This window comes from Monopterus albus, unplaced genomic scaffold, assembly GCF_001952655.1.
Source record: "Monopterus albus unplaced genomic scaffold, M_albus_1.0 scaffold290.1, whole genome shotgun sequence".
Classification (NCBI taxonomy): Eukaryota; Metazoa; Chordata; class Actinopteri; order Synbranchiformes; family Synbranchidae; genus Monopterus; species Monopterus albus.
In genome coordinates, this window is record NW_018128170.1 from 137,268 (window position 1) to 149,732 (window position 12,465).

Genomic DNA, 12,465 nt, shown 5'->3' on the forward strand with positions numbered 1-12,465 from the left:
TCCTGCTGACGTCCCTCCTGATCGGGCTTCTCAAACGCAGCGCACCCGCTCGAATTGTGGTGCTCTCCTCTCTGGCACACGTCTTCGGCTGGATCCGCTTCCATGACCTTCAGAGCCTGGGCAGCTACAACAGCGGATTAGCATACTGCCAAAGCAAACTGGCAAATGTTCTTTTTGTCAGAGAGCTGGCCCAAAGACTCAAAGGTACACAAATGCACACAACATGGGAGAATGGACAGATGATCTGCTCTATAAGGTAGTAACTGTGGCGTATTGTGCCTAGAAAAGCAGTGACAAATAGAAACAATACTGACAAACAGCAACTCATCTTAACCAGCAATTCTCTTTGGTAAGATGACCATGTAGAGCACAAAAGCTTATATATATATATATTAATGTCAAGTAATGAAATTGGATTCAAGTTCTTTAAGAAACAAATTTAGCATAAAAGTGCTTTGACCTCTGCTCAGTTTCATGTTATTTATACCAAGTGTCAGTTTTTTTCAAATAATCAACCTGATATTGCAGATTAGACAGAGGAACAAGTGTCTCCCATAATAATATAAGTGCTGTACTGTATGTTGTGCTCTCAGGTACCAATGTGACAGTGAACTCAGTCCACCCAGGGTCGGTGAACTCTGACCTGGCTAGACACTCGACTATCATGACAATAATATTCACCGTCTTCTCCATGTTCCTTAAAACCCCACGGGAAGGAGCACAAACCAGTGTCTACTGTGCTGTGGCAGAGGAGCTGCACTCCATCTCTGGGAAACACTTCAGGTAGGTGACAGGCTACAAGTGTGAAAAGATCTGGATATGTTCTTAAAATAATCATATAAATAGAAAGCTAAAATTGGTTCTCAGTGCAAATTCCCCTTTTGCTCTTCTCATTGGGAATTGATTATACTGCCTTATAAGCACAGCTATCCTCTCACTTTCTACTTTTTATGTTTGTAACATCAAGCAAAAACAGCTCCTCCTTAAAAAATTATGATGCTAAAATGTATTATCATGCACAGGGAGAGAGAGAAATTAGATCACTGCACCCAGCAAGATGAGTCACACCATCACTAACCCTTACATAATAATCATTACCCCTCCTTTAATTTCAGTGACTGCGCCCCTGCCTTTGTAGCCCCACAGGGAAGAAGTGAGGAGACGGCAAGGAGGCTGTGGGAAGTCAGCTGTCAGCTTCTGGGTACTGAATGGGACTAATTAAACTTTTTGTCACTATCCATCTCGGCTCTCTAAGGGGTCCTCATCCCCTCGGTTATCATTTGTTTCATTATGGTTTTGATGTTCTGTACTTTGTATTCAGGTAATTACATAAAAGGTACAGTACTATAATGTGAAGTTGCTTTGTGTAATAATATAATTATATTTTAATGACAAGTATTTTGATGCTCTGCATCAACACCACAAAGCAAAACCAACTGTATTATCATCGAATCACAAATAACTCTTCTTTATCCTCTTGACACAATGTGAACAAGTTGTACACAAAAAAAGCAGCTTGCTGTAATGACGTAGGATACTGTGAAGGGTCAACCAGGGTAAAAGACCAGCATCTTTATCAAATATTGATTTTTGACTGTGGCAGAATTTGCAGGTAAAACGCTTGACTTTTGTGCCAGCTTTCTATATAATTGCAGGGGTTCTTACAATGATTCCATGTTCATTATAAATGTAATAAACTGTAATAAATCAAAGATCAGCCTAAGTCTGTGCCACATTCACCACGTGGACGTGGCACAGAAATGTATATTGTGATGATTGTAGTACGTCCAGGTTATAAGAAACTTTATTTTAGCCAAATCAGTTAGAATAACGTTACTGCAACATCTGCAGAGAATTTTTTCCATTAGCATTGCCAAAAACTGCACATTCCCAGAGGAATTACAGTTTTACATTTGTATGGATCTCTCCACTCATGTTTGCAAAGAGCTTACATTCTGTGGTTTATACAAGTTAAACATGCCTTTTCCTACACTTAATGTTCACATTAAGAGTTGAATGTTTACATTTGATGTAAATAAATAGAAATGTTACTATGAAGGGTGCTTGTATCGATCCTTTGATGCCATCATCCAAAAGCTGAGTATAAAACTGGATTAGTACACAAACACAGAGTAATGGATCATCTTAAGTCAAGAAATTCTCAATAAAGTTGAACCATGTTCACAGAACAAAATGACTCAGATTTGTTATTGAGAATAAAATGAAAAAAAAAAGTTTCACATTTTGGGAAATGTGCTAATTTGTTTTCTTTCATGAGTTAAGTTAGAAGAACACTCATATCTGTATGCTAATTAGGAAGCTATGGCTAGTAACTAGCTAACCTAGCTTAGTGCAAAGACTGCACTAAGCTAAAGACTGAAGTTTAAAAAAAAAAAAATCTCGCTATGACCACTTTTGTTAGTTTAATATGTACAAAACTGAATATAGCAGAATAATTTTATGGGGGTTTGTGATGGACTGCTGTTTCACCCTTTGCCTGGCAGTGAGCAGCGACTCCATGAAAATGGTGACTTTTCAGTTTTGCACCACTGGTTTATGAACATATTAAACAAGATTTAACACTTTAATCAGTGAGTTTTAGAGCTGGTGGTAGTGGGATTTTGATATCTAGACAGAGCCAGGCTAGCTGTTTCCCCACATTTCCAGTCCTTAGCTAAGTCAGGAGTAGCTTTGTGTTTAGTCAACAGACAAATCTTTTCATGTAACCACTGACAAATTAGCATATATCCCAAAACGCTGAACTGTTCCTTTAATTTCAAGAAACTGAACAGTATAAAGTTCAAACTCCATATGTTTTCTGTTATGTTTTTATTTCATTTTCATATTATTTTACAAGGGATGGAGAAATCAATTACACTTCAAAATCATTAGTGCCTACATCATTAACAGTTATTTTATTACATATTTTACAAGTTTTTCCCCAAAGAAGTTTATTTTTTTTAAACTCACTAATATAAAGTGCGGCAGTGATGAGCCAACACTCCAAGTTAAGGAGGATTAGAGTGCAAGAATCTTGTACATGTGCATCTCAAGTTTAGACTGGTTTCTTTTAATCTCTTGCCAGTGAACACTCATTCACAATCACAGGAAGGTCTGCCCATCTGAGGGTTCAGACTAGTGCAGCAGAGGGAAACAACGCAAAGGGACAACACACTTTCTCCTCTAAATTAAGATGTAGCTCTACCATTTGATCAGAAAAGCTCTGAAATACACCTTCCTGAAAAGGCGACTTCAGCAACATGGGTGATTGTCATGCAAATAAACTAAAAGACATGTTTCATGGTGACAAATCTTTTGCACTGTTTTCCTGTTTTAGCCAAGTTGTCAGTTTGTGAAAAAGCTAAATGAAACCATGACATATAGCCACAGTTAAATCCCTTTTTTGAAAGAGTATTTATTTGTATTATCTGTGCAAGTTGATCATTTCAGATTTATAAGGTTCAAATGGATAAGGGTCATGTCAACCATGAGAATAAAGCAAAAACTATGAATTGAAATGAGCGACAATCATTACAAAAACATGACACATGAGATATAAAAACCCACCACCCAGAGACAGAACTGAGGACTAGAGAATTGATTTCCTGCATAATTAATTAAACATCTATTTCATGATCCACAAGTGGGTCCCTTTCTGTATCCATCCCCAAGCTTGTTTTTTGTAAAGATCTCAATGCCAGAAAATGTGTTATACAATGTCAGGTCGAACAGAGAAACAGCTTCACTGAGGGTATAAAAACACAATTCTGCATTTTTCAGTTTAAGGTTTGACCTCGTATCTTTCTTGGCAGAGGACATCATTACATTCACATTAGAGCAAAACAAGATCCACACACGGAGACAATCAGGACATAAAAATGGGGGGGAACTCGATATGTAACCCATTTGTCATGGTCTTTCCAGTCAGTTACAGATACTGTATTTTCCCTTTAAGTTGAGGTAGGACACAAATCAATTACTATTTAGATATGATCGCATCGTGTAAGAAAATGAAAACTATTACACTGCAGTTAGCAGTTGTGTTATGAAAGAGCTGCTGTCATTCTGGTGCAGTGCTACTGCTCAAATATTGTGGAGATGAGATAAAAGCAAAATATTTCCAGAATGTAAATAAAGCACTGTGGTGATTCGTTTGTTTTACAGAGAGGAAGGACACTGAAAATAAACAAACAGAAAGTGATCATCAGGGTTTCTAGATGTTTCCACTGAGACATTTAAAACCAGGCTGGAAATCTGTGTATTACTGCCCCCTCTGATTGAAAGTTACTTCTCTGCTTCTTCTCCAACCTCACACACAGTATCAGTGACGAGTGTGGTTGGGGGTAGTTAGAGGTGTGCACTGGGATGTCACGGGCACCTGGAATACACCTATGCACCACTGCAGCAAGGGGAGAATTTTAACCACTGGGGCTCAGCAAAGACGAGATTTACAGTAACATTTGAGTTTTCTAATTAACTGACAGTTTAGTGAGCACAGACACCTAAATCATTCATTCCAACTCCAGTGTCCCATGCTAGCTCCTCAGCATACACTGTCTGGTGATGGTACACAAGGATTAGGCCAGTGATTCAAACCTAAATACAGCTAAACATAAAGCCACATCTAGCACATTTTACAAATAATATGAAAAAAGTACTGCTGAAGTAACACTGGCTGGTAAGAGGTCCCTTGTATACAGCAGGCATAACCAAAAGAAAATGAACCTAAATGAACCTGGCAATACAGTGCCAGCTATCATGAGATGAAAATCATTTATTCCACAGACCATACAATACAAAATGTTTAAATATGAGAGTGATCTTACTTTTATAAAAGGGAAACTACACAATCCTAATGCAAGACTATATGATAGCTACACAGTGTATGCTAAAGTGTTAGTATGACGCAACCAGAGCCTAAGATCAACTACAAGGACATTGTCTCCTCTCTCTCAAAAAGGTTTTTTCTGGGATTTTAATAATCTGTTGACATGTACTGTATCGATTATAATCCACGGCGAGGACCACACAACATGCAGTATGTGCAACAGCTGCTCACCTGTTCCAGACAGGGTGCAGTCATATTAATCTGAGATCTTACTGTTCATTCACCTCCCCAAACACTTCTAGAACATTAGAAACCCTGGATCCTCTTATTTGCAGCTCATCTGTTTGTTTTTTTTTGAGTGCTGTCTCTATAATCCTTCGTTAGGCTGACTGCTTTCACCTGGCATTGGGTCGGCCCTGGCGCTGCTGAGGTGGCTTGTTGCGATGCTCAGACAGCCACTGGCGACAGATGTTCTGCATCACTGAGTCCTGTGCTTCCTCGGCAGCCTGAAGGACATCCTGGACCAGAGGTCCCGCCCGGCTCGGCTCCAGCTTGACCGCCAGCAAGTACGCTGGCCGCAGCTTACTGCACAGTAGGTAGGCTTTGATCTAGAAAAACAGGAATGGTGTAATGAGGATTAGATGGGTTTCAGATTTAAATAGGATATTAATTTTTTTTTTTTAAGTAATTGTCAAGTAGGCACTAACTGAGGGCACTGAAGGAGGAGATAAGTAGAATAACTACCTTGCTGTCTGAGCTCTTGGTCTCTAGAATGAGACTTTCCAGCTCTTTTGCCTAAAACAGATAAAGGACAAATAAAATCTTGATAACCAAACAGACAGCATGGAGCCAAGACATGGTCATGCTTTGTTATCACAGTAAACACAATTTCCCATCCATCTGTCTTCAAAAAGTTCCTGTCACTCACATCAGCTGGTCCCTTTTCTGCGATGGAGACACAGCTGAGGATGAGGCCATCGCAGTCGTTTTTGGTGGCGGTGCCTGATTCGCTCACACATTTGAGCAGCTGCCTTACGGCTCCATACTGCCTCTGTCGGACAAGCCTCTGGCCAGCCCGCACATACACAGTCTGGGCCTCCAGCTGGAAATCCTGAAGCAGAAGGAGGTAGAAAGAGAGGCCAGCACGTTCAGTTTTTAAATGAAATCCATATGTTGTTTGCCCTTTGAAGCAAATGTGTCATTTTGGACAATGCAAATAAGATTCACTTGACTTGCTTAGGTATATTCAAAGTATTGTTTTTGCTTTGATTTAATTATTTAATAGATCAAAACGGTTTTGAATAGATTTGCATGAAACTTAGTGGAAAATTTGTCACAGAGCGCAGAAGAGGTGGCCAAGATTCAGTAAAAATCTGGTGAGTAAATGATATACATGCTGACAAATCCATTATGCTGACATAAAAGAATTTAGTCATTTCATATATGAACATACTTGTATGACTCTGTATGCAATGCCAAAGCCTTCTTCTATGTTTTTTCCTCCAAGCATGACCTGCAATAATGAAAATTAGGTGTAGATTACATAATCATTGTACTTCGTGGCCTTACAGCATATACATATACAACTGATGTTTCCCTGTCACAGGTTACAGCTCTTCTGTCTACAGTTTAAGCATAATATTTTTAAAGCAACCACACCTTTATTTATATGTTAAAATTCTGGATTAAAGTCAGTCATGGTGTTGTGAGGCATTTTAACAACCTTAACCTATCATTATAGATTATTAAGTACATGAAAGTTTAGTACTGGGACGATCACAGCTGAAATCTCACCTTACAGGCAACCTCAATCTTCATGGGATTTCCCCCAAACAGTGTAGGCGGTGAACTAGATCCTGGGGACTTGGAGGAAGGTGTACTGGTCTGTGGAGCCTTGGAGGTGCCAGCTGTCTCACAGCGATGGAGGAAACGGGTCACCTCCAGCTGGAGCTCAATTGTATTCATGTGCCTAATGCAAATATGGAGAGGTTCATACGATTTAAAAAAAAAAAAAAAAAAGCACACAATCAGATTTTCTTCCATCCTGTAAAACTGAAATAAGGTTATCTTTAAAAACCTGGACACGTCACTGGACGACATCATCTTCCTTAATGAGTTGACCTGAGACTTCCTCCTCCCACTGCCCCGACCTTGCTGCTCCTGCAGGTATGTCCTCAGGTGTTCTTTGGCTCTGACCAACCAGCGCTGTGCATAGCCAAGGTCAAGGATAAGGTAAGAGGCAAATTAAACTTTCTCATATGAGCAGGGACATTTTTACAAAGTTCTGCCAACTGTGGGGAATAAAAATAAAGTCATGTACCTGCTGTTCTCCTAGTTGTAGGTATGAACCAGCTCCATGTGTGAAGAATCGGATACAGGTCATAGCCGCACGCACATGATCCTGTCCAAGTAAAGAGCATTTTACATAGTAGTGAAAAAAGTATTATTTGACTGTCAGAAATAGAATGTCATCACATCAACGTATGAGGCATATTTATAAACTTAAAACCAATATGAATTCTTTGTATTGTTGTTTTCTACCTGGGGTTCAGAACCCCTACAAAGAAGAATCTAATGGCATATGAAATAACTGCTGGAGTAAAAAATAAGAAAAATACAAAGCACTGCAACACTAAATTAATTTTCCAAACTTCTCTCTCATAGATAATACTCTGCATTAGAGAGGACCAATGATTTAATCAGTGATTTGCTGTGGTGTGCATCTTAACCACTAGGCCACAGGGGCATTCCTTTTCAGACATTAATACAGAAACATGAAGGGCTGTCTGATTTTAAGGTTTGCTAATAGTCAACTGGCTGAAGCACAGATTCTTAACCTCCGATTCCTGTTTTCAAAACTTTGTTGCATTTTATCCCTTTTGCTTTGTCACCAATCTTTCTTTTTACTTTCAAAAAAACTGTATAATAATACTCTTAAGTGATCACGAAAAAAGTAAAACATGAAAAGATTCCAACCATCATAAACTGCTGGAGCTGGTAAAGTGTGTGAAAGTATTTCCGCCGCTGCAGAAATTGGCAGGAGGCAATGAGGTAGCGGCTGCACGCCTCCAGGCCAGGGTCCAGTTTTTCTAGTATCCCCTGCAGCATGCCAAGACGCCCCTGCTCCAAACTGGGCTGCAACACACCCTCCAGAAACACCTCCTCTGGGCAGTCCTGAGCCATGATAAAGGGGAAAACACACGTCAAACCCGGTCAAATTAGAAGCAATGGCACATGCAGCAGTTGTTTCACGCGGTGAGTCTAAGTGCTCAGTACCAATTTTTTTTCTGCAGCTATTCACATAATCTTTCAAAATGTGGCCAAGATTGGACTCCAGTGTGAACTGAACATGGCCCTGACGCAACACAGAACAACAACAAAACATCGCATCGTCATTCGTGGATGTGAACAAGTCTGTAGTATGGAGGTCACAAATGTGAGTCTGTGCACATGCACAGGTACTGTGTAAAAGAACTAGGCAAATGCTGAAGCTGATTATGAATACAAAAAGATTGAAGAGAAGGAGAGCGTATGGTGTCATTACAGCTTCCCGCCAGTGCATATTATGACTCGAGACTGACGTGAAAGTCGCATTCGAGTCACATTGCTGTTCAGACTGAGGTCAGATTTTAAAAACTCCGATCTGTATCAGATTTAGAACCACATACTGAAGTGGCCCAAATCGGAACTGGAAAAGATCCACATCCGTGTGCTCCATACGCTTCAAACTGCCATAAAAATCTGATCTGGATCACATTCGGTCAAAAAAAGAATCGGATTTGAGCCACTTCAGCCCACAGTGTGAACACAGTCTTAGACAAGTCATGGTGACTGTGTCGTACTTACATTTTATCAGTGGTGAGCTTTTAAACCTTTCTGTAGTTGAGCAACACACTTAATGAACAGCTACCTGATGATCCCTTTAAAGGATCTGATCAGCCTGACAGCTTATTTCTTTGGTACAAAACTGTGTACGTAAGTGTTATTTCACTACATTGTTTCCAAATCCAAACTGGCAACTTTGATTACAGCATGTTCACTGGACAGACTTTGGATAACTTCACATCCTACTGCTAACAAACTGCCCCACAATGTCCTTAAGGATTTTTCGGTGAAATTTCTTGTTCTGGCTTTACCAAATAGAAACAAATTACTGAACACACTTTGAAATGAAAACCTTGGCTTAATCATCCTCATAATCTCTAAAGATAAAGGGGTCAGCTGAATGTCTCCACTCTAAATCCAATAATGCAAGCCTCACCTTGTTGAGTAGGTACGTCAGGGCCTCAGTCATGCAGTTATGACGCATGTAGAAGCTGATCAGGGCCAGGTGAGTGCCATATGAGTTCAGGTAGTAGAGACACTCCTGGTGGAGGATGCTGCTCTGTCTCTGTCCCTCTGGTCGCTCCACGGGACCAGAGTCACTCATGGCGTCCTCCAGCTCCCGCAAGGATGCCAAGATGTCCTCACCAAAAGACTGGTACAGACAGATAGTTTATCAGTCCCAGAGGGAAACTGCAGTTTTCAGACATATACTGTATGTGCACATGAGCAAGTATACAAAAATACATGGTGTATAAGTAAAAAGGTCAGATAGAACAGGTGTCAGTGAATCATAAACAGCAGTCTCTGAAGAATACAGAACCAGGCCAACAGACACCACACATTCTAGTTCAAGTGGCACACGTGCTTGAAATGCTTGATTTTACTAGCTTACTCTCAATGTGAAGAAGCCCTGGCACCAAATGATACATCTAAGATTCCTAAGGTGTCACATACCAGGACCAGTGGTCTTATGCAATCAGACTGTGCACACCAGAGTGACTCCACTTAACCTCTACTCTGTGTTGTTAGAAAATGACACTGTTGGGAGAAAATGTGTTTATATGGTTATAGTTTTTTCAGTGGATTTGGGTTTGTTGTTATTTTTTGTGCCTACATAGAAGAAACTTAACTAATTCATGCACATACATTATATTTGTGTTTTGTCCTTTTCTTGTACAAAAACCTTTATACAATGCAGAAACATTAGTGAGTTCAGATTAAAGTTAAGACACATCTATCTTGTTTTACAAGTGTAATGCTCATGCAGATGAAATTACATTGCTAAAGGAGAGCATGTTAAACCCAAGCACATTTCTGCCTCTGTATGGGCTCTAACAGGGACCTTAATCAGTAGCACGCCTACCACTGCAGCAACAGCGCAGGCTAGACAATAATGCCTCAATAAACAGTGTCTTCCTACCGTGGACAAAGTGGGTTGTACAGTCGTCTCCAGGTGCTGGACAATCTCCTGTAGCAGTAAGGGACCCAGGTTGAGCTGGCTGCGGTCCACTGGAGCCTTCAGGCACCGGGGAAACATCTCCCTTGCTCCTGAAAGGTTCCCTGCCTTCAGCAAGGCCATCCCCCATGCCTGCCACACGCCGCCTGGGTCCAGCCCGCTCTTTGTAGACACCTAGCAAAGCAACAACACAAGCAGCAACAATTAAAATAAAAGTTTGGTGTCTGCCTTCATGGTCAACTGGAAACATCAATACATAGGTAACATACTGTGTATCTGATGCAGCAGCAGTAACGTGTGTTTAAAATTCAGACAAACTCCTGATTTCAAATCATTTTCTCTGTGTAAAGACTGGAACAGACTGGTCTACTTGCTAAAAAAAACACCCACACATCAACAAGCAAGGTTAATAGCAGAGAGCCGCTGTATAAAATCTGAGAACCATTGGGTTATTAGAATCAAGACTTCACCAGCTATTTGAAAATCTTGGCACGTGCAACACATTTTGATTTGGCCTATTAATCACACTTTTTGGTGTTTGCTTTTAACTCCCCATGAACTGCAGGTGGACTGTAGGTAGTGTGTGTTAATGTTTTTTGTGCTAACAAATAAATATTGTTTCAATAAAATAAACCACCATCAGACTCACCTCCACTGCTAGCTGGTAGTGCTCCGCTTCCAGCAGCTGGTTACGAAGGCGTGTGACGGCAGAGGTCTCCAGAATATCATCCAGAGAAGGAATATATTTGTAATTGGCTGTCACTAGAATCTTAAGCACGTCTACTTTACTGATGTAGCTGTTGAGAAAGAGAGGGAGCAAAACTGAAAAATCAGTGTATGAGACAAACGGTAATTACGCAGCGACATCCCATGACATTCTTCTTATGGCTGAAACATATCTGCCAACTAAAGCTAAAATAAGCACAGTTTCTTTTGAACAACGTTAAATCATGGAATGTAGCTATCATTTATTATGTATACCTGTGCTTTTTCTACTGTGACACGTTGAAATGTCTCCTGTGAAAAGGGCCTACATATTAATACAGCTTTAAAGCCTCTACACACCTGTACCCCACCCACACAAGTGTTCACACTTATAAAAAGTCGTGAAAACTCTGTACAGAGTGCACTTTGTCGACAGCTCCCTCAGTCCTTTGTTTCCTGCTTTTGCTTGCAGGACAGTTTATGACTTGTATGTTCATAGAAACTTACATTTTCACATAAGTCCCTGAAGAGCTGTGTCCAATAACAAGCTCTCACTCTTCAAACTCTCCCTTGGCCTAAATAATTCACTGTCCTTAAAAAACACCCACACAAATGTTACAAAGTGCTTGCATCATAGTGACTTGGGTTACATCTCACCTGTCACACAAGGCGAGATCCTGGCTGCGGCCAACTTTAACAAACATCAGCTTGGCACTGAACAGCAGCTGCCGCATGACATCTGTCAGAAGGCAGGCATCGACCTCCGGATTGGTCAGTTTACAAGACAAAGCGCGACAGTGTTTGATGAGCTGATGACCACAGGCTGTTTGGTCACTGTGCAGAGATAAAATGGCAACGCAGAGGTATGCACTGGGAGCCTAGGGGGTTTAGCAAAAGAACATCTTTAGTCAAACTGCATTTAATGGGTTAATATTACTAGAATCCAACTGATTAACAGCACAGAGTTCTGTCTACAGTATCCAGAAAAATAAACACATTTTTTTGGCTTGCAATACCACAAAGTGCAGTACCAGACCTGTTCATAGTAGAACTCGCTCCGCTGCAGCTGATTCTCTGCAGGGTTTGTGCTGAGTTGGATCCGTCGATGGACCACTTCAGGCAAATGCAGCATCCCATCTAAAGCTTCCTGTGTCACTACAGGAATACCGGCCACTGCAGAAAAAAACACAACATATTCCAGGTTGCAGGTGTTCTGAATGGATATATCAGAATGTTACAAGATCAACTTTACATCCTGCTCTATATAATAAATTGAAAGGTTTTCAAAAAACAGCACCTTCTCTCACTCTAACATAGCAAAGAAGAAAACAGTTCAGCATGCATCTTCAGTGTTACTTAATTTACCTTCAGTTGGTTCCAAGTCATTGTCAGAGCTGTAAATGGGGGAAAAAGCAGAAATACATTTTAATTCACAGAATCATGCCTGATTTTACATGTACTGTGTCTAGCCCACCCTACAGGGATTTTGCTAAACTCCAACAGTAATGTGCTGCGTTTTGCACCACAGAGAGAGATTACAATTTTCTATGCCTGTACGAGTGACATTTACCTGTCAAACACCAACTATTCAAGTAAAATAAAGCCATGCGTTTGATTTGATTTGATTTATTCTTTCAAACATGCAGAACAA

General features: G+C 40.4%; 2 protein-coding genes across 2 annotated transcripts in view; one reads left to right on the plus strand and one right to left on the minus strand.

Annotated features, from left to right (window-relative positions):
- rdh12 (retinol dehydrogenase 12) overlaps positions 1 to 2,054 on the plus strand; it is a 4,954-nt gene extending 2,900 nt beyond the window's left edge. The window contains 3 exon segments of the mRNA XM_020622907.1: positions 1 to 204; positions 594 to 783; positions 1,116 to 2,054. The exon segment at positions 1 to 204 is cut by the window's left edge and continues 12 nt beyond it. Of these exon segments, the coding sequence (XP_020478563.1) occupies positions 1 to 204; positions 594 to 783; positions 1,116 to 1,218 (497 nt within the window). The 3' untranslated portion in view covers positions 1,219 to 2,054.
- Positions 2,055 to 2,819: 765 nt separating this feature from the next.
- zfyve26 (zinc finger, FYVE domain containing 26) overlaps positions 2,820 to 12,465 on the minus strand; it is a 28,289-nt gene continuing 18,643 nt past the window's right edge. The window contains 14 exon segments of the mRNA XM_020622860.1: positions 2,820 to 5,436; positions 5,573 to 5,623; positions 5,757 to 5,939; positions 6,282 to 6,341; positions 6,623 to 6,797; positions 6,906 to 7,033; positions 7,149 to 7,229; positions 7,805 to 8,002; positions 9,090 to 9,305; positions 10,074 to 10,283; positions 10,759 to 10,906; positions 11,472 to 11,692; positions 11,851 to 11,987; positions 12,180 to 12,208. Coding sequence (XP_020478516.1) covers positions 5,224 to 5,436; positions 5,573 to 5,623; positions 5,757 to 5,939; positions 6,282 to 6,341; positions 6,623 to 6,797; positions 6,906 to 7,033; positions 7,149 to 7,229; positions 7,805 to 8,002; positions 9,090 to 9,305; positions 10,074 to 10,283; positions 10,759 to 10,906; positions 11,472 to 11,692; positions 11,851 to 11,987; positions 12,180 to 12,208 — 2,050 coding nt within the window. The 3' untranslated portion in view covers positions 2,820 to 5,223.